We start from the raw sequence: 23,374 nt of genomic DNA, 5'->3' as shown, positions 1-23,374 counted from the left end.
GCGAAATTCAACCTCCACTGCATGTCAGTGAGCCTGATCTGGTTTTACACAGGTACAAACTGAGGACATTCCTGTGTCAAGGCTTGAGCAATAAAGCATTAAATTCATGTGTGGACCTGATTGTTCATGCCTGACAGATATCATGGAATATAAAAACAGATGTTCCTATCAATGGACAGCTGTTAACAACAGGAAACCAGGAGCTAGAATAGAATAGAATAGAATAGAATAGAATAGAATAGAATAGAATAGAATAGAATAGAATAGAATAGAATAGAATAGAATAGAATAGAATAGAATAGAATGGAATGGAATGGAATGGAATGGAATGGAACGGAACAGAATATGGAATAGAATAGAATGGAATGGAATGGAATGGAATGGAGTAGAATATGGAATGGAATGGAATGGAATGGAATGGAATAGAATAGAATGGAATAGAATGGAGTAGAATATGGAATGAAATGGAATGGAATGGAATGGAATGGAATGGAATGGAATAGAATAGAATAGAATAGAATAGAATAGAATAGAATAGAATAGAATAGAATAGAATAGAATAGAATAGAATAGAATAGAATAGAATGGAATGGAATGGAATGGAATGGAATGGAATATGGAATGGAATAGAATAGAATAGAATGGAATAGAATGGAGTAGAATATGGAATGAAATGGAATGGAATGGAATGGAATGGAATGGAATAGAATAGAATAGAATAGAATAGAATAGAATAGAATAGAATAGAATAGAATAGAATAGAATAGAAGAATGGAATGAATGGAATGGAATGGAACGGAACAGAACAGAATAGAATAGCTCTAGAATTTGGTCATAGTTTAGTCCTTGCACTGCTTTATGTGCTGTTACCTTTGACACCCCTGGTCTAGTGTGTGTGTGTGTGTGTGTGTGTGTGTGTGTGTGTGTGTGTGTGTGAAGTACCAAACAAATGAGGAGAGCCGGGACAGAATTTTCATATCCAAATGCTTTGAGTACTACATTTGATGCCTTTCCAAGTACACGTAGTCCTGGACTTACAGCCACGATTGAGCTCAAAGTTTTGGTTGCTGTGTGGGACATCGAAGTGAGGTTTGCCCCATTTTATGACCTTTCTTGCCAAGGTGGTTAAGTGAATCACTGCAACTGTTCAGTTAGTAACACAGCTTTTTAAGCCCATCTGGCTTTCCCAATGACTTTGCTTGTCAGAAGGTTGTTAAAAACAGTCTGGTTGGAAAAAAAACAACAAAACACATCTGGGAAAGCCAGATGTGCTTAAAAACCTGTGCTACTGCCTTAACAATTGCAGTGACTCCAGGACACTGCAACTGTCATAAATATGAGTCAGTTGCCAAGTGTCTGACTTTTGATGGGGATGCTGCAATGGTCATATGTGTGAAAAACGGCGATAAGTCACTTTTTTCCGTGCCGTTGTAACTTTGAATGATCACTAAGTGAACTGCTGTAGGTTGAGGGATATCTACAGTTGAGTACCAAAATACCGCTGTATCTTTATTAAATTAAACTCTCATTTCCATCTCCCTTTTGCACTCATAGACATACAGCTTAAGCCTTCAGTCCAATCAAATAGCAACTGAATTGGGGAGGGGGAGAAAACCCCCTCACTTTAAGGCTGGCATTTTGCCATCCTAGCTCTTATAAACCGTTGTTAATGGCTGTAATGAACTAATCCAGGAGACATATTAATAATGACATAAAGAGACGCGTTTATTGTTGATTGCTGAGCCTGTGACAGATTTATCACAGGGTTCCTGCTAGAAAAGGCTGGACCCTATAGTGGTGCAATTAAAACCAGATTGAGTAGAGGGACAAAGAATCAATAATCTAACCAGGCAACTTTTACATTTTGAAAAACACAAATATAAATTAATTGACACCAACATGGCTGCTAATGGGTAATTAATGCTGGGCTTGCTAGCCAATGAGAGCGCAGAGCAGATTCCGTTTGGGTTGTTAGCCTAAATTACTGCTAAGCATGGTTTTACGTGGAGCTGGTCAGTATGTCCACCACCTCCAGTGCCTTTTGGTGGTATAGATATTGAGCTGTCCCCTGTCATCTGGGAGGATAACACATTAAAGAAGACAATGCAGATAGTCCTCGACTCACTTTAGTGACTGTTCAAAGTTGCAATGGCACTGAACAACGTGACTTATGACTGTTTTTCACACTTACGACCATTGCAGCATCCCCAGGGTCACGTAATCAAAATGACGCTTGGCAACCATCATGCATTTGTGACGGTTGGCATGTCCCAGAGTCATGTGATCCCCTTTTGGGACCTTCTGACAAGCAAATTCAATGGGGAAGCCAGTTTCACTTAACAACCGTGTTACTATTTTAACAACTGCAGTGATCTGCTTAACAGCTGATGGGAGGAAAGGTTAGAAAATGGGGCCAAACTCACTTCACGGCTATCCTGCTTAGCAACCGGATTTTGGGGTCAGTTATGGTAATTAGTTGAGGACTACATGTAGACTCTGGATATCAGAAAAGAGCTGCACCTTGGCGTAATTTAAGCATGTGCCGAAATGTGTCTCAGAATTTCTCCACGCTTGTCTACTCCGTCAAAGACGCTTCTGGGTTTCCATCCCTTTTTCTAGAGAGCTTGCCAATTTGTTTAGAAGATTTCTTGCCGATGCTACCGAGATTATCTTACTGTTGGAAGGGCAGGCAGGCAGCGCTGATTTTTTGTTTGTTTGGCTTTGTGTTTTAATCACAATTGCACTCAGAATGGAAGACGCTTCTTGGATGAGAAGTGAAACGTCTTCAAGAAAAAATGAAGTTCAGTTGCTTTTTGAAAAAAGATATAATGCACACAAGGAAAGAATTGGTTAACAATTTTTGACTTAGAGAAATTTCTAGGCCACAACCAAATTGTTCAGTCATCCAAAGCAACAACGTCTCTAAAAGTCATTTTGGAGTTATATTTTTATTTTATTTTTTATTTTAATTCCATTTATATCCCGCCCTTCTCCGAAGACTCAGGGCGGCTTACAAGCTTAGCAGTAGCCTTCATTCTATGTATATGCCTGCTTGTTAGGGCTTTCACACACACCCCAAGCGGCATTATTACAAAGTCAGCTTATTGCCCCCAACAATCTGGGTCCTCATTTTACCTACCTCAGAAGGATGGAAGGCTGAGTCAACCTTGAGCCTGGTGGGATGCGAACCTGCACTAATTGCAGGCAGCTGGTGTTACTTAAGTAGGCATCAGCCCACTGCTCCACCAAGGCTCTTCCCCCTCACCACACTCCCCCACAAAAAAAAGCATACACAATGTAAACATGTGGGGTCCTTACTGCTCTCTGAGCTTGGAGGGCTTTTTTGGAGACATTTCATTACCAAACTAGGTAACATCATCAGTGCTAGAAGGTAGCAAACCTTACTCCCTTCTAACACTGCTGATGTTAGCTAGTTGGTTAATGATACGTCTGCAAGAAAACCACCAAACTCAGAGAGCACCCAGGACCCCACAATTCAACTCTGAGCTACAAATATTCTCTTCTGTTTGTACAAGAGAAGCATGTCAAACATAGTGAGTCACCACTGTTGCCATTGAGATCACTGTGGACTTTTCCAAAACAACTTCTTTTGAGTAACTGTTCAAAATGAGCTTTTGCAGGAGATGTAAAGGTGTGCCAGACCACAACTTTCTCTGGTCCAAAGGGTGGGTAGTAGCCCACTCCTGGTCATGAGTTGCACTACAGAAGCATCCGTACTTCACTTTGATCACAAAGACTGCCCAGTACAGTAGAGGCCAATGTTTGGCTGAGCTGTCTATTACCAAGGACATATTTTGACCGAGTGATCTTTTTTTGTTTTTGGCAAACTCTATAGATTTGCAACCCAAAGCTGCCTATCCAATTGCGAATATTCCAATAGTCTTAAGAGCCCACTCAAGCCTATTTATGTATCGTATGGCACATTCACTCAAGCCCCATTCTACTTCAGGTGTGGAATTAGAAATCACCAGCTGGAGAAAGCTTTGTTACCTGGAAGTTCCCATAATAATACACTCCACAATACTTCATTCAATACATCTGTTTTCTGGTGTAACTAAAAATGACTTAAATAACATGCAATACACATTAGTGTGCGTTTTGCCTCTGTACATCTAACTATTGAGGAAAGTGACAATATATACCAAGTGTGCCTGTCTTTGGGATTCATTGCCCCGCCTCCCAACTGCAGACTCAAAACTGAACAAATATTTGCTCATGATCAGGTATCAAGTTGGACAAGAAGCAAGCAGTGATTTGTTGTTATGAAGCAGAATAACAATCTAGAAAGCCTGTCCAGGCTTCTCTCTATTCTGTCTGATACCAATCAAAGCAGAGTTCATTTGTTATGCTTTCTTCTTTCTTAGCATGGAGTCATCTCTCTTGAAAGTCATCCCTGCATGGTTCAGCAAGTTCTTCCTACATTTCTTCAACCTTGGAGACCAGGTTGCCTACCAGAGGAATGCTATCACCAATCTCAAGAGGACTGCTAGCACCAAGCATGTCACTGAAGGTCCGAGGTCAACAAATTTGCTCCCGTTCTTCCCCAGATGAAATTTTCATCATTTCAAGGAAAATGCCTGAACTGATGAAGTGTCATCGAGTCAGTGTTGACTCTTAGTAACAACACAGATCGAGTGTCCCTAGATAGATAGATAACTGTGAAGTAGTTGTCCTTGGGATCTTTCATTTCATTCCAAACACAAGAAAAGTCGCAAGGATTCAGAACAAAAATGAGTATCTCTGCTGCAATTGTTCCTGCCAGTTCTCTGAAAGAAGAAGCAAGACATGAAAAATGAAAGTTTGAGAAACTGAGGTCCTCCAGATACACGTGCAAATCTACTTAGCAGTAATACTGACTTCTCTAATGGGATTTGAGTTAAAGATGGCCTTGGCAAAATACAAAGATGGCTGAGTATCTCATATTTTTGCAATCATATGAGCCAAATTCATGGTTCACTATCATGCCCAGCTGCAGGGATAAGTAGAGTTGGTATCTCCTGGACTTTGGACAGCTTCCATGACCCTTTCTGTCCTGCAAAACCCATCGATCAAGACAAGCGATGCTGCTCTTTAAATATTTGCAGAAGAGATGCTAAAGCAATTGGAATTCTACCCAGATTGTTAAAATAAATACACATTGGTAGCTAACTCAGTACAAGTGTTACTTAACTTGATGTGTATACAATGAACTAAATGAAAGAGATCGAATTAATATCTAAATATTACAGGAAAGACAGCTGCCCAGTAATCACTTTGGCTAGAGATGGTTGGCATCTAAATACATGAAACAAAATAAAATACATGAAACAAAATAAATACATGAAACAAAATAAAAATGAAACAAGAGATAGCTACAGGTGGTTGCATTTTTCTCCTATAAGAAAGACTGATTTCTCAGCCCAAGAAGCTCAGAAAGGCCAATTGTTTCTCCTTAAAGTAATGAAGCACAAAGGAAGAAGTTATTTTAATAATAGTTTGGTGAAGTTTTTTTTCCCCTAAAAGGGAGGAATAAGCCAAAGCACAGATTCTTCCCTCCCCAATTCAGATTGATTCATTGCAAAGTCAATATCCATCAGCTGTTGGAAATTAAAGGGAAGGTTTTATACGTGTCTTATTGTATAGCAAGAGCTTTCTACTCAGCCAGATAAATCTTCTTTAAGAGGATTAGGAAACTTTCATTATCTTTATCTAACCTGAACTAACACTAACGTTGAAAAATTAATCCATAGACTGGACAAAAGCCAATAGCAGTTGCTAAGAAGCCAGCCCTGTGGAGTTTCTTTCTAATTGAAGGGTGGGGGGAAGAGGAGAAAATATTTAATTCTACTTAGCACTTGGGAGGGTGGGGTAGAAAGTTGTGGGGGGAGGCATTAAGAAGGAGAAATGAGAACTTTTCCCAGGCTAATGGACTAGAGAGCATATAATTCCTTGTGAATTATTTATTTATCAAGTTGGGGGCGGGTATGCATGCAGGTGAGTACATGCGTAAGTGTGTGTGCATGCAACATTTATATCTAAAGTAGGAAATGTTTATCTCCCATGTGGCTCTAAAAAAGGGAAGCACAGGCTAATATTCACCTATGCCTCTACAGGTCGGCATTGAAAAAAAGAAAGCAACTTATAACCCTTTTAACAGCTATTATTTATTAATAAAATAACAACCACCTTCTTAAAATAGAACAAATGTTCCCTTCTTCCCATATTTCATCTCTTATCTATAAATGAATCCTTTAAACCAGTGCTTCTCAGCCTTAGCCACTTGAAGGTGATGACGTCACTGCGTTATATGATTCTTTCTTTCCTTTTTTATGACTATATTCTTATTGCGTTTCTTCTCTACTTTGTCCTTTTTTTCTGCCCTTTTTAAGGCCTTTTTTCTTTTCCTTTGAGTTTGTATTATGTTTATTAAAAGTGTGAAGAGAAACTTTAAAAAAAAAGGTAAAGCAGCCTTTGACTTTTTCCTTATCTTCATTTCTTCAGAAGATGGTCAGCAAAATTGCTCTCAGTGAAATCAAAGCTATCCTTGTAGTACAGCACACTTAGAGAGGGCACGGATCTCCTGTTAATCTAGCATTTAATTTTACATTCTTGAGTTTGGTCCTTCTTCCCCAAATGTGTTGGACTAACAGAGCTCTCATGTGTATTTATCTTGTGAAGTTCTCTGCCAACATATCTTGATGGTTTTCAATGGCTTTGACATACTTATGCAATCTGTCTTCTTTTTTCTTACTGGCTGTGGAAAGTGTTAGACTTGTTCTTTTTGAGTCTCTTGTTCTATAGCACCTGTCAGGTCTTTTATATTGCCACTTTATTTCCTCCTAAAGATGATAATTCAATGACTTGAGGAGGTGATTTCCTGATTTAAAAGCATCTCCGTTCCTATGGAACCTGGACTCATACACCAGGTAGGAAAAGGGGAGTTGATAACAGATTCCGCCCTTGAGGACCCAAACCACAGTTTCGTTTCTACATAATTTAAAGCAGACCTGGGTAATATTTTCTCTATGAAAGAGACACTTGTATGCACAACAATTAGGTTAGGCTCAGTTGTGGCATACCCTGTGCATCCTGGGGTCAGGTTCATTACTTTTTTATAGTAGTAGAGCAGAAAAAAATAACACAAACCATGTTTTTTCGCTAGAATAGCGCAAACAAACAAGCCAACGTCACTCAAAATTCAAGCAAGGAAAAAACTGGACTGTCAAGAATCCAGCTGACATCAACAGACAGAAATAGGCCATCTATGGCATGTGTTCATTCATCATTAACCAGCGGAAACCCCTCATTTCTAAATGAAAGAATTCAAGATAGAATCAGAGGATCCAGAAAAAGACCCACAACCCATTTTTATTAATAAAGCCCTGAGGACTTCTAACCCTGAACAATTATTTGAAGATCACGGAGCCTCCTCATGTTCATTTCAACAGCAAACATGCACCCAGTCTTACCTTGGACGATAAGGTGGACTCGCGATGTTTTGGGATGATTGTCTGTCTGCACAGAGCAGGTGTAGGGGCCTTCATCATATATGTCCACATTATGGATCTTGATGCTGTATTGAGTTTTGGTGTTTGTGAGAATGACCACCCGGTCATCTATCGACCACTTATCATTTCCAGCATAAAGAATAGTGCTACGATTCAGCCAAGCTACTCGCGTGACCCGGTCATCCACAGTACACCTAATAAAATAAATAAACAGAATGAAAAAGATTTGGTTGTTATTGCTTTCTGGGGGGTGGGAAGCATGAATTCCTGTTCTCTGTTGTTTTTAAATTGCTTAGCCACTCCATCAAAAAATGTCTGCATCCACGCCTTTATTTATTTATTTATTTTTTAAAAATGCAAAATAAAATTATGGCTCAAACTAATCAGACATTACATTTCCCCCCTTTCCCCTGCTGGGATATGGGATGAAGTTCAACGTTCTCAGAACTTGCATTTTTGTTCCTTTTGAATGAAAACCATCTGAGTAAAAAATTCTTTTAAAATGGTTCTACTTATTGATAAATACAATGTTGGTATATAGACGAGGCAAAACTTGAAAGACGCCAACTGAGAATCATGTTCCTAGGTCCCATTTACAAAGTATGGAGAAATTTCTAAGGTCTTTTCAGAGACCATATTCTCTGGCTCTTTGTACTAAATCAGATTTAAGGAAGCTTTCTGAATAAGCTGACTTTACATACATTTTTCATCCCCGATCCATGGTTCCAAAGCGCAATGATTGGGTGTAAATATCTTGCTCAGCCCCATGTATTATACATGCACACATTGAGCCTAACCCTTAAACTATGGTTTATCAACCCTAACAGCTGCTTTAGCCAAGACCAATCCAAGCAAATTGTATTAGCATGCTACAATACACCAAGCCTGTATCCATTTATTTCCCAGAATGCAGCCTGTTGTCATTTTCACACAGAGAAAGCATGTTGATCTGCTTTGGAGAACGGCTTTCCAAGTATTAGGGATGAAACACATACTGTGACCTGGAAGAATTTCCTTAATTCACAGTGTGGATCCCTAAACTCAGCTGCAGCTCAGCACAGCATTAAATGGCAAGAAAAATTCTGCAAGAAGCCTCAACCACTAATCACAATAAACTCACTATTCATTAGGCAGAATGAAAAGCTGCTCCGTGGTTGGCATCTGACCAAGAGTCACACAATAGGCTGAGGTGGATTTTTAATACAAACTCAATGGAGAAACATGTGCTGATGCTATAGTGAAGATATTCTGTATCTCTCCTGGATATCAAAACGTGTTTCTTGAGTGGCTGAAGTTGCATCAGATCTAAAAAAGCTGTGAGGTTCAGAACTGCCAAGGCAGCCTTCCTTCTATATTGAACAAACATTTGCTCAAGCCTATTATCTTGCCTTTCTTTAGAGTATTGGGTAAATAGCTCCAGAGACAACAATTGTACAAATTAGATTTCAATTGGACCTCCTTTTTCTGTTGATCTAGTAATAAAGACGGTCCTTATCTAGCAAATCTCAAACAGTAACTATTGTTAGCCTGGCCCAAAGATGCTTTTTGACCTAGATGACTGAGAATCTCCATAGACATTGCTAGCCTGGGTTTTTTGGACCAACAGGCATGTAGCATTCGTCAGTTGGCTGAAAATGACATCATCATTTCGAGACACACCACCTTTGAGATCTAAGGATTTCTCAAATTACACTTACTTCTTAGTCTACAATTTACAACGATAAGTGGGACTAGAATTTCCATTACTAAGTAAGGCAGTGGTTAGCTAAATCCTACTTGATTTTACCACCTTTTGCCATGGTCGTTAAGCAAATCACTGCAGCTGTTCACGTGGTCTTTAAGTGAATCCAGCTACCCACGTTGACTTTGCTTGTTGGAAGCTAGCTGGGAAGGTTGCAAATGGTGATCACATGAACCCAGGACAATGTCAATCTTCCTTCCCCTGTATTGACCACTTTCTACAGGGGGACGATCAAGAGCATCTTGTCATACAGCATCACAGTCTGGTTTGGAAGCATCACTGCTTCAGACAGGAAAGCGGTGCAGAGAGTGGTGAGGACAGCGGAAAAGATCATTGGCAGTTCCCTCCCTCCCATCCAGGACATAGCACAGAAGCGTTGTTTGAACAGGGTCCATAAGATTGTCTGGGACACTACACACCCTCTTCACAACCTGTTTTCCTTGTTACCTTCTGGGAGGAGGCTTCATAGTATCCGTAGCAGAACATCCAGATTCAGCCATAGTTTCATTCCTTACAGCATTATCCTTGTGAACTCTCTGGCTTCCTCCTTCCGTGATATATTCAAGGTGGACAGTATTTAATATTTATTTGTTATGTAATGCAGGGGTGTGGGTCTATACATATGTTGTCTATAGTATGGTTAGGTGTGTGTCATGTATGTGTTTCACTTTGACAGCGGGCAACTGAACTTCATTTTCGATGTGTGCCGTTGTGCCCACAGTTAAAAAAAAGACGATAAAGGTTATCTTATCTTATTTAACCATCATAAATAAATTCCAGTTGCCAAGCAGCTGAACTTTGATCATCTGACTGTAGGGATGCTGCAACAGTCCTAAGACTGGTAAGTCACTTTTTTCAAGACGGTTGTAAATCTGAATGGTCACTAAATCAATGACTGTAAATTGAGATCTACTTATACTTTGCAAAGATTTGAGGTCTGTGGGCTATTCCTCTATCCCAAGGACCAGTTTCTTCCCCTCCAGAGTCTTTTTCTTTTTCCTCCTGTTCAATCATTGCTAGAGTAGACCTAGACTGCATTAGTAGACGGATAGAATCAAGATCACGTGAAGTATTAGTACCGCTTTATAATGCCTTGGTAAGACCACACTTGGAATATTGCATTCAGTTTTGGTTGCCACAATAGAAAAAAAAAGATGTTGATACTCTAGAAAGAGTGCAGAGAAGAGCAACAAAGATGATCAGGGGACCGGAGGCTAAAACATACGAAGAACGGTTGCTGGAATTGGGTCTGTCTAGTTTAATGAAGAGAAGGACGAGGGGTGACATGATAGCAATGTTCCAATATCTCAGGGGCTGCCCCAAAGAAGAGGGAGTCAAGCTGTTCTCCAGGGCACCTGAAGGCAGGACGAGAAGCAATGGGTGGAAACTAATCAAGGAGAGAAGCAACCTAGAACTAAGGAGGAATTTCCTGACAGTGAGAACAATTAATCAGGGGAACAACCTGCCTCCAGAAGTTATGGGTGCTCCAAAACTGGAGGCTTAAAAAAGACACACACACAAAAGGACTGGACAATCATTTGTCTGAAATGGTATAGGGTTTCCTGCTTGAGCAGGGGGTTGGACTAGATGACCTCCAAGGTCCCTTCCAATTCTGTTGTCCACTTTTCTCCTCCTGTTCACACGTTTCTTTTGCACACACCCCTGCTGAGTTCCAGAGCAGCTTTCTTTCTATCCATTTTAATCTCAGCTTGTGATGTGGCTGCCTAAAGTTTTAATATCAGAAGCTTCTCTTTATTTAAATTAACTCCAGGAGAACTAAGAACAGTCTAGTTAAGTTGAGCCCTAAGGGGATTGCAGTCTGGTGGGCTATTACTCCTCTCTCAGTTCATTATAATGAATAATAAACAGATACTTACATGAGTTTTTGTTAAATTATTCATTGTATGGACTGGTAAAATCAGGAGAGTAATCTATAAAACAGACAACGTTCATGTCTGTAATCATCAAAATATTTGGGAGAAGGATTTTCAAGGAATTCACCGCACCCCTCATTAAAGATGAAGTGCGTGTTTTTACTGTTTGATGAGATACTATTGTTGTGATTCTTTCTTTTCTTCTTTTTTTTTTTTTTGCTTTGTGTAGGGAAAACGGGTGGCGCGCACTAATTGTCTGATGTCTAAATTTTGACTTTGCAATAAGCCAAAATAACATCCCTCCCTCTTCTGAGCCAGCTTGTTTGATATTAGATTGAGATTCAGAAAGCACAGTATTAATGCTGTAAGAAGTGAAATAAATTAAGAGTTTCCATTAACTCAATCCCAAATGCCAAAGACAAAGAAAAACAAATCACGATCCACAGACTTTTTTATATTAAAATTTCTTTTTTTTTAATTTGGAAATTTTAGTTAACAATTTTTAATTAGTTTTTTTTTAAGGGCTCCACTGAAAAAACACATAGCCAGACACTATGCTCCAGTAAGAACCTCTCTGGGATTTTGAGACTTGAACATCTAACAGGGAAATATCTTCAAGAATCCATCCTTCTAAAACAAAAAGATATGGTCCAGGAATCTGAATCTGAATCTGAATCTATATCACAGGCTAATTTTTCTATGATTCATGTACCTCTCCTGTTGATTGTCCCAAAGTCACACAGCTGGTTTTCATGTCTAAGGCAGGGCTAGAACTTACAATTTCCTAGTGATTTGAGGAGGAGGAGGAGGAGGAGGAGGAGGAGGAGGAGGAGGAGGAGGAGGAAGAGGAGGAGGAGGAGGAGGAGGAGGAGGAGGAGAAGAAGAAGAAGAAGAAGAAGAAGAAGAAGAAGAAGAAGAAGAAGAAGAAGAAGAAGAAGAAGAAGAAGAAGAAGAAGAAGAAGAAGAAGAAGAAGAAGAATTAAGGGCCAAAAAATGTGACCCATTTTCAAAACATTTGTTGATCTTTGTGTTTTAATATAAATATAAGTTTGCATTTGGAAGTATAACAAGCTTTGACTTCCACCAAGTGCTATGCAAACAATGACAAATCATACAAAATTTGAATGTACTTGTAGGTCTCTGAAATGGAATTTCAAAAAATGGGGCTGCGAAGCTGGGTGTAAACCTCAAGCTGTTGGTTCCTTAGCGTAACTGAACATTGCATGCAGTTGTGTTCTACATTGATTCCCTATCTGAATGAAGCTGTGACCAATTCAAGTCTCTGCTTTTTGTACATCCACTGAAGATTTCACCTGATGGCACAGTTGAATCAACCCATTCTGTTTTCCATTAAAACTCTTCCGAGCAGAACCAAATGGAAGAATCAGCTTTGATGATATAAAGAGTATTCCAACAATAACTGTTTGTCTCCCTGAAGCGCAGGTGGGCAATGGAAGAACTTGGTGTGTTGATACCATTTGCATTTAAGTATCCCTTTCTCTAAAGGATTTGCTTCTCCAAAATGGGGACTTTGCAAATACAACCCAGGTGCAAGGATGCTGAATAATTCTATTCAGTCCCCTGGTTAATTCTTGTTCAGAAACCCTCATTCAGTCGCTGTTGAAGCCTTTCTCATTTTATGCAATGCAATGCTTACACTTTTTGCCTACACCCCCCCCCCCATGGTCATTTTATGACAATGTCTCCAATAGGCAACAGGGAAAGATGTAAGAGAAGAACAAGCAGAGCTGAGGACAGAGTCAAGAGAGGAATCAGCTTTACATTCTCACAAATGGTCTAAAATCCAAACGCTCTTGAATTGACCTAATTTAGTGTATTGCACCTTAATTGGCTAGATTTTTGTGCATAGGCTTGGAGAAGAAATCTTCTCAATTGCAACTTAACAGATTCTTTGTGCCTGACAGAAGAGACTTCTTTAATGGGTTTAGATACAGGGAAGAAGCTTTGACATAGTGTGATCATAACCTAAGCCAGAGAGTTTTTCCTAGAAAGGATCAAATTAAGAGTAAAAAACAAAAAAAAAACATTTTCCTGCCCCTCATTATTCATCTTCAGTGCAATCAGGCTACTATAAAACTATTGTGGAGAAGAAAAATAAACTTGTGCAACTCCAGGAAGAACAGAAATAGCCACAAAGCCTAATTTGATTTGTGGCTTTCGCTGTTATGAAGACAATTAAAATAGAATCTGTAACCTTAATAGAACCTGTAAGAATTTGAGTTGCACACAGTCCTTAGCAATGTCCACAATTGAGCCCAGAATTTTGGTTGTAAGGGACTGTGGTTGTTAAGTGGGTCATCATATGACCTGAGTTGATTTTATGACTGCTTTTACGCTGGTCATAAAGCAAGTCCCGCTGGTTTTTAAGCAAAACATGTGGTCTTTAAGCAAATTCAAACTTCCGAATGGGCGGGGTTTTTGCAAGAATCAGGCCCCAAAGTTGCAAATCGTGGTCACATGACCACAGGACACTGCAACTGATCATTAATGCTACCCAATTGCCCAGCACCCAAAATGCAGTCATGGAACTGTGTGTAGGGCAAGTGGGGTGGAGGTGCTACAGTTGTAACTTCAAGTCATAAGTAACTTTTTTAAGGATCCAATATAACTTTGACCAGCTGTTAAACAGCCATTCATTAAGTGAGGACTTCCCATATCTCCCTAAAGTTACATTCCCTCCTTTTTTTCTTTCTTTTAAAATTGTACTTAAATTCCTATTGAAAACAATCAAGCCCTAAAAAGTCTACAGTATGTTGCCACCTACCTAATGTGGATGGGGTCATTGCTTGGAGAGGAGATTGTCTGGAAAATCAGTGTAATTTGCCTTGAATAACTTTGCAGAAGAAATATGAGCTGGAGCCCTAGATAGGAAAGCTATAAGGAGAATTATTCAGTGGAAGTCAATTGGCCATTTAATGCCAGTTTCCTGCTTAGAGAGCTGGGCTGCAGAAACAAACTTCAGATAACGTGACAAATCCAGGAATAGCTTTAATGGCAAGAACAAACATTCCTGATGGTACACAAGAGCAAAACAGAATTAAAAGATGGAAGAAGGAGACCATCAAGCAAGGAATAACATTAAAGGAGGGTATGGCTGAAGGATCCATTTTTTCTTATGCTACCTGGAGGACCCTGAATAGGTGGAGAGTTGGAGTGCCAAAGGATAAGACCAATATGCTCAAGTGGAGGCTGTTAGTGGATAACAACATGCTGTGTGAATATGGAGAGATGCAGAGCCCGTCCCATCTGCTGGTATGTCGGCTACTACCAGAAACATGTACCAGCAATGACCTATTCTTGGCCAACGGCAAAGGCAAGAAGGTGGCTTCATTTTGGCAGTCTAAAGTTTGATCTGGACATGGAAAAGGGAAAAGAAAACATGGCAAATCCATTCTTTTGGACCACGTGTGTTTGTGTGTACACATAGATACAAACTTATGTACATGGAACTGCATCAACTCCCATTGGAAAACAGCAACTCTTCAAATGCCAGTGAATCATTACACTCTAACCTAACTCACGAAAGGTGTGGAACAATAATGTAATTTATTTCCAATATCTTTTGCATGTTTGGTCCTTCCATAGAAATGTGAACCCCATCAAGAATTTTAAAAAAAAAGAATTAAAGATGGGGATAGCAGAGACCAGGCTGAGCCAAACAGAGGGGTCAAGCGTGTCATCAGTCTTGAGTCCCTTCATGCCTACAAGAGATCTAAGTCCAGCCGACCTTGAATTCCATTGACTCTTATCTACCACCAATTTTCTTTGACTGTTAGTAGTTCAGATTCTTGTAGAATGTTAACATACAATAAATTTGCAGTCGTTTGAATTGCCTTGACCCCTGATTTCTTGTACCTGGCAATGGGATTATACAGGACTATTCTCAAGATGTTTTTTCATGAGGCAACTGGACTTTCTTTTTTTCTTTTTGAAAATGTTTTGCTTCTCATCCAAGAAGCTTTTTCATCCAAGAAGCTTCTTCAGCTCTGAACTTCTTGGATGAAGAAGCTTCTTGGATGAAGAAGCTTCTTGCATGAGAAGCAAAACGTCTTCAAAGAGAAAAATAAAGTCTAGTTGCCTCGTGAAAAAGCACCTTTGGGACAACCATTGCCTGGATGACTGAGAATCTCCATAGATTATACAGGATTCACACTATTTCTGGATAAGAAGCCATTGTGTTTTTCTGGAGTTTAATCTGTGTCTGTTTGGTCCTATCTGGATCCTAACAACTTCCAGGTGCCAGTCAGAACATCTACAACATCTTCTGCTTGGCCCAGTTGGAGAGAGACAACTGCATATAATCCACACATTGGTGATACCTCACCCAAACAGTTGAGTGTCCTCTCCCAGTTGTTTCTTCTGGTTTCAGAGTTAAAAAAACTCCAACCAAATCTTGTTCCAGGAGATGGGAAGGGTGGACACAGGAGGAAGGGAAGATTTATTTATAATCATGAGAAATAAACAGTGCTGTTCAGGAGTAAACACAAAAGAGCCAGAACTTGGCTGAAATCCCGACTCTTAAAGATGCAAATTAGAAGCAGGCTATCAAAACATGAGGTTCCACTAATCCTCTCTCAACAACATAAATCGTCAAATTAGCTTGCCGAACAATGACATCTGTGGCATGTAATATCGAGTTTAATACAATAGGTCCTAAAGGAAAGAAAAGGTATCATCTGCTGGGCTTCCGACTTTGTCATTGATGATATTTATTTATGGTGATGAGGACAGAAGGGTCTTAGCTGTAATACCCAAGCCCTTCATTGCTGCTAAGAAAACCATGAGTTTATCTGGGGTTTTTTGGCATGCTTCAACTCAAGTTTTCTTTCTTCTACCTCCTGTTGGTACTTTTCCTATCAGCCACATAAAAGCCCTGGCATTTTGACAAACAGGAAGGACATCATTCATTCAGACCGTGCAATATATTTTGGTGGGTAAAATAATTACAGGTTGCTAGTTATTCCTGCAAACCTCTGGAATCATGCTGTCACAAGGTATGGGGAATAATTTTTTTAAAAGGCAGGGATAAATGTGGTGCTTGAATTTTTTAAGAGTCTGTTCAGAGACTGGGGCACGATGAGACAAGCTGATGGAGAAGCAATTTCATGTAGCGATTGAAGCAGGCTTTGAAAGAGAAATCTTGGACACATCAAGTCTATTAATGTGTTTTGTTCTTTGGCAAATGAGGTGGTTGAAGAAATTTTCCACCTTTGGTTCTTTAATTTAAAAAAAACAACCCACAAAAGCTGTGATTGCAAGTAGTAGTAGTGAAGGTCGCCCATTAAGGTGGTAAGTCAAGATGGCTGTAAAGTTAGGTCATCAACCGGATCTTATGACTTTTTTCTGGGGCCGGTTATTAAGCAAATCACCATGGTTGTTAAGTGAATCCATGGGTGTTAGGCGATTGCCACAGTTGTTAAGTGAGCCCACTGTTCACTCTCTGCAGCATTTTTGTGAAAACCAGAAGCAGATGCCAGTTTAAGGAAAAAATCTCATAAATCGCAGTCATTTAACTATGGGATGCTGCAAACGGCCGTAAATGTGAGTTGGTAGCTAAGGGTCTGAAGTACAGTCATGTGACCATGGTGTGCATGTGTGTCTGGCTGATGGAACTGCTGAACTGGGTCATAAGTATGTTTATTTTATTTTATTTTGGAGGGGAGGGTCAGTCATAACTTTGAATGGTTGCTAAGCAGCCAGTTGTAAGTTGAGCACTTCTGGAACTCATAACACATCACTTTTCCATCTCTCCCAGTACATAGGATCTGGTCATTCCAGGAAGAAGTGTAATTTTGGACTGGAAAGCATCTATTCACTAGGGAGATAAGGTAAGAATATTTGGTACTATGCTATATTTCTGTTCGGAAGTGCTGAAGTGCTTCCATGGCAAAAGGCTTTGCCAGTAATATCACCATTGCCCGAGAGATGCCCAGTTGGGGGGGTTCTTCCACATCCCTGTGTAGTTGCCCACTGAAGTGGTACCCATTTATCTACTTTTGGTCATCTGCTTTTGAACCACTGGGTTGGAGGGAGCTGGAGCAAGTGACAGGAACTCATCCCATCCTGCTGCATCAACCGGATATCAAACCCAAGTTGCCAATCGTCAGCCCAGCATTCTAACCTCATGAGCCACAGCGCTCCTAGTATCTTGGGTACTTTGCTGAAATCAAAGAGGTTATGCAGGACCATTTACCCCTTTTCCATTTTACATATTGTAAATTAGCAGAGATGGAAGTTTCAAGTAAAATCATAACCCCAAAACAGTTTGTTAAAATTAGGTTTCACTATGTTAAGCCTCATTATATCTGATTAAGAGGGCCAAGGAAGTATGGAAGGAAAGTACAATAAATTGAAGCATTAGTTGTGGTGGCCATATTGAGAAGATTTGGGAGGGCACCATCATCACACAAATGATGACACTGCATTATTTATCTGACATCCTTCTGCAAAAGACACAACTGGTTCCCCTTGTGTAATCATTTCATCACACAACACATAATTCTCTGGCTCTAGGACAGAGTTTGGACATTTCTAAAATATTGATGAACAAGAACCTATGGACATTTCTAAGAAGTCAAATAAGCAACTAGCACTGGACCCAAGACTCCGTTTGAAAGGTGAAAAAAGATAACAGGAAGATTTTAATTTGAAACATACTGATAAATTAAAGTCGATTGCCCTCTTTTCTCTTGCTAAAATTGCCTAGTCATACTTTGAGAATCTGGCTGTCATGGCTATGGGCTTTGACAAATGACGTCATTACATCCATGACACCAAGTGCATCTGAAGTTTGATTCATTGCATATGAGGTCCAATGCACTTAGGTCTGGTAAATCAAGATTTCAGCCTAATATGAAAAATGATTTACTGTAGGAAAAGAGCAGGCAGGGCTGGAGGGACAGAGTTAAATGAGTCATCAGCCTAGAATCATTATGTTCCCATAAACATTCTAAGTCAAATCCCTCTTGAATTCCATTCACCCATATCAATTTAATATTGAACTTTAATTGACTAGTTCCTTGTGCATAAGCTTGAGTAATAAATCTCTTTTTTTTACTTGCAACTTGGCATGTGGTCCTGATCCTTTGCACCTAGACATTTATAAGTATCAACAATTACAAGTTTGCCTCATGAGACCTGCTTTTAAGATCTTTTAAAAGTCAACCAAAAAGAGTAACCTTCTCAAACCAGGAGGGAAAACATTCAAATATACCATGACAGTTATCCCTACACAGTACCACCTTAGCTGAATTTCCATTTCAATCCTGCCAAAAATTAATATTATGTAACAAGGGTTGGTTTTTGGCCCATCATTAATGTAGAGCATGGGCTTAATTTATTGGTAGCAAGTTGTTAGCAATAAAATAAGTTATTCAGTCCATTTGTTCAAAATGTTTGGAACATCAATATAGAAAAAAGAAGACAATGTGAATATTGTTTGATAAACTGAAGAGAAGCATTACAGTTATTTACCCTCTGTAATGGCATGTAAAGGAAAAATGAAGGAAAGGTGCTTTCCGAGAATTATTTCAGTTGTTTGTAGGGTTAGAATAATGTTGCAATTCTTTCTCGGAGAAAAGAGTAAAATATTACTTATAGTACATCCAATTTTGCTTATGTAACTATAAATGTGAAGTCCTCACATAAATTACACTTAGAATGTATCCTTTATATTGTTGCAATTCAGATAAATGGAATGGGCAATTTATGTCCATATAAAGGCTCTTGATTATCTGCCACAGCTGATGTCTTGTGCATTAATACTTCATTTTTAATATATTTCCTTCTTGGAATTAAAACAAGGAGAGAATTGTATTAAAGCAGCAGCCAGTGTGCTTTTATTTTCTTTGCTTCCAAACCATACAGTACTACCTTTATTTTAGTGCTACTATATCTGGATTGTCAAAAATTAAGAAGACCACCAGATGGCAGCATTAGACTTCTACATCTCTTTGTTGCCCTCTAGTGATAATATGAGATGTTTGCTGCCCAACAATTGTAGTCCTAGTCTGCCACCTGCCTTTCTACTTTCCGTAATGCATTTACAATCTTGCTCCCTTTCCTCATGATTAAAAAAAGTAAAAATGTGTAGATTCTTCCTGCCATCCTACTTACAGAGTCTATGCCTTTAATTTGCATGCATTTATGTAGGCATACCGTGTGTGTGTGTGTGTGTGTGTGTGTGTGTGTGTGTGTGTGTGTGTGTTTTGCAGTTCAGATACTATAACTCTACAATTTGTGTACTTGTCTCTAGTCATCAGCATAACAGTTCTCCTGACAGGCTTCTCTGAGACCAGTTATGAAGGACTTTTAAGAATCATTTACAAAGATTTAGAACTCTCAAAGATCTTCTCACAGTGGAGTGAGATCACTAAGACCAGCAGCCTATTTAATATGTTGTTGATGATGATGTTAATGATGCTGATGGTGATGATAATAATAATGATGTTGTTGTATTTTCCTCTTTTGCCCCTATCTTGAATACTCATGAACATGCCCTATGCATATGTTAACCCAGCATCGCCACAACGTAGTAGTTCGTGCTCAGCAAACCCCGTTAAAACTGTATACTAGGAAAACTAGATTGTAGGATTGTTTCCCAAACTGAACTGAACAGAACAAGAGTTGGATGGTGAAGATGAGATGGCTGTCAATCCCTTTGAAAGGGATCCAAACATTATAGAAATGTATGGGCTCCGTGGTGCTCTCTGAGCTTGGTGGTTTCCTTGCAGATGTTTCATTACCAAGCTAGGTAACATCATCAGTCCTAGTTTGGCCTTAGCACTAAGCTCAGACAGTACCAAAGACTCCATAGTTCAATTGTGAGCTACAAATGTTTTCTTCTGAAATCTACAGAAATCTAGCTTTTGTTTGCTGGAGCACAAGTTTCACCATTGTAGAACAGTCCTGGTTAATACATGGAAAGGCTGTTTCCCAAGGGCTCCTAGGAAATTAGGTTTTTAGGAATTTGCATACGACGTTACATGACTGGCAATTGATTGACACAATCGTGATCAGTCAATTACAAAAGGCAGCTTTGGTTGGAACAGCTTACACCCTGCAACGGTATCCTTAGCACCATCCAACGATGATACCTGCCTATCCCAGATCCTTGAGAAGGACTCAATAGGTGTATAGAAATGCCAAATCCAGTCTCAACGTCTGGCTGACTGTGCAGCCCACCATAATAATAGTGATAGTAATGCTTCTGTACTGAGAGGCTGGGAGAAATTGCCTCACCAAAAATCATTTGACTCAGAATTGTTCCATTCAATAGGTTTTACTTTACAGCCCAGGAAAGGAGCAAGTGACGTAGCAGATGAAAGACACTCAGCAGCCATACCAATAGAACTGAGGAGACTGATTAAGGGACATGATCCAGCAAAATGGCCTCTTCATTGCAGCCCACTGTTTGCAGAATTGTGCACTTGCTGAACACCAGCCTCAATCAACTGGCTGTGTAAGAATTCAATCAGTGCTAATCTAACACAATATACCACCTGCTCCCTGGCTGATTTCTAGTGTTCTTCAATCAAAAAAAGTGGGGGAAAGCAAGAGTTGCTTGCCAGCAGTGTAAACAGGCCTGAAAATTTGAGAACCCAGAGCCTCTAGTTTTTGTGTGAGTGTGCACTTTACAAATAAATCTGCTCCAGTCTGCGATAGGGGGTGGGAAAGAAACACAAAAAGACAGAAGGAGATGCAGCCTATCTCATCTTTGCTGGAGCAGTGGTAATTAAAGTGTGTTAACTACAGGTGTCTGCTGGGAAATGAGAAGGGAAGTGATGCCATGTGCATCCTAGGAACTCCCAGCAGACAGCTACGGTGTTCACATCAGGAAGTGGGATACATGCATCAAACATCTGAGCATAAAATGTGCCTTTGTTTCCCAAATACTCTACATTGAAGTCTATATGGGGCTACCCTTAAAAGAATCTGGAAGCTACAGTTGGTACAGAATGCAGCCACACGGACAGTTCTTGAAGGCCCTAAGTTAGTACATGTTACACCACTGTTTCGCAAACTTTCCAGTAAGCAGTTTACTTCAAAGGTCCAATTCAAATTGTTGGTCCTTATCTTTAAAGCTCTTCATGGTATGGGTCCAGGGTATCTGAGAAGCTGGCTCACCTCAATGGGATTGGATCATCCCACCAATGCTGGGACTCCATCAACCAAGGAATTCTGGCTGATGAGGTCCAGAAGAAGAGCCCTTTTTGCCATAGTTCCTGCCCTCCGGAACATCACGCGCCCTGAGATGAGATCCACTCCCACCCTCTTGGCCTTGTGAAAGGACTGAAGACCTGGCTCTGCCAACTTGCCTGGGCCCCCAATGGGGGAATGTCTCATTCTGGAAGTGGTTAACGAACTGAGATAAACTGAGATAAATCCCACCTCCTCCCCGGGTACATCTTGCTCCCATCCTTCCTACCATTGTCAACTTTGAAGTCAACTTGAGTTGTTGATATTAATCATTTTAAGGTTTTACCTTGTTGTTTTTATTGGCTGCCAGCCACCTAGGTGGCATATAGGTTTAATAAATAAATAAATAACATGAAATGCTTCAGGGAAGCCAAACCAAGCTCACCAGAAGCAAAATAAGGTCTAACATGTTCAATGATTCCACCTGGCTATTTTAAAAGGAGCCAATCAACCATGAATGTTCGGAAGGCTGGTAAGTTTGGCTGCAGCCTTAAGGAACTGAGAAGTATGCATGAACTCACAAAGGTCTATGTTGTCCCCGATACCTCTTGGGCCAAACCAAAGGATGTGATGGGAACTATAAGACGGGCAGCAAATAAATGTGATAAATAAATAAATACATTTTCAATCAGCCTCAATGATTTCTTGAATGACAAACCAAAGATTTTCGAGAAGCAAAACTGAATAGACCAAAAAAAAACCCCACCCCTGCATGCAGGGTGGGTGACACAATCTGGCCTCGTTTACCTTGCCAAACCCCAATGCTTGCTTCAGGCTAAAACACAGGGGACCCTCTCACTGAGGATAGGTTGACAAATTGAGCTCAGCCATATTGTGCTTTGTTTGATTTTTGGCTTAGTGAAACTACAGATCACCGTTTTCAATTAGGGAACTTAGCATGTGATGAAAGCCCTCATTGAAATCAATAGGACTTGGGATGGACGGTGCGTAATTGCTGCCAAGGTATAATTTTCTCATTTGCTGTATTATCCACTCATACAGATGTTCCTCTTTCCTTATGTTCTCTTTAAGAAATGTCTGTGGGATTTATGAATTAGCATATTTTTTTTTTTTGCAAAACTTTGGAAGAACAGATTTGAGGAAATGTTCGAAGATTTTTTTTTTCCTACCTAGGTAGAAAAAGGAAGTCTCTTTCTCTAATTTTCTCAGTTAGAGAAAATTAGTTAGAGAAGTTAGTTAAACTTCTTTATCTATAATTGTCTGGTTTGGTCCAGTAACCAAACAGTACTTGGAAGGATAGTTAGTTCAAGTTAGGACTGCAGAAAAAAACAACTGTAACCAGCTTGGCTTCCATTGAGGACACTGTATGAGCCAGAAAGAGGCTGAGAAAATATCTACAGACCCCTCACATCCTGGGCATTAACTGTTTCAACGTCTCCCCTCAGGATGCCACTATAGGGCATAGCATGCCAAAATAACTAGACACAAAGACATTTTCCCCCCATGTTATCACTCTGCTAAACACCTAATTCCCGCAACACCATCTTATGCCTAAGGATATTTACCCATGTAGTAGGGCTGTGTTACTATTATCCTTCTCATCTTTCTTATTATTCTTCTTATCTTCTCCTATTGATATCATACAATATATCACTTTATTGTTTGTATGTACATTGAGAGCTTCTGCACAGAAGATAAATTCCACATGTCCGATGACAATTGGCCAAATTAAGCTATTCTATTCTATTCTATTCTGTTCTGTTCTGTTCTGTTCTGTTCTGTTCCATTCCGTTCCGTTCCGTTCCGTTCCACTCCACTCCACTCCACTCCACTCCATTCTAACTTTTCTAAATATTTGCTTCCTTGTCCATTTCCTTCCATAGCCCTAAGGATTATAACTCAAACAGAGGGGCTGTTGTAGTTGTGATTTGTGAAGGCCATTTGCATGACACTCATTTTAAATGACATATTTTAGGCATCATATTAAGTTGGCCCTAAATAAGATTTAACTCAAGTATCCAATTCCAACCCATATCCAATTATTGCCAAAAATGTTGTTTGTGCTAGGATCC

General features: G+C 39.7%; 1 protein-coding gene across 2 annotated transcripts in view; it reads right to left on the bottom strand.

The window, feature by feature from the left end:
* Positions 1-23,374, bottom strand: part of LOC308671462 (opioid-binding protein/cell adhesion molecule homolog) — a gene marked incomplete at its 5' end in the record, with an annotated part of 598,349 nt that overhangs the window by 114,057 nt on the left and 460,918 nt on the right. For both annotated transcript variants that reach the window (XM_081333652.1, XM_081333651.1), the window contains one exon: positions 7,470-7,702. In XM_081333652.1, coding sequence (XP_081189778.1) covers positions 7,470-7,702 — 233 coding nt within the window. The remainder of the gene's footprint in view (positions 1-7,469; positions 7,703-23,374) is intronic.

Source organism: Vipera berus (assembly GCF_964194415.1).
Source record: "Vipera berus genome assembly, chromosome: 8".
In the NCBI taxonomy this organism is placed as follows: Eukaryota; Metazoa; Chordata; class Lepidosauria; order Squamata; family Viperidae; genus Vipera; species Vipera berus.
This window is presented reverse-complemented; position numbering and strand designations above follow the sequence as displayed.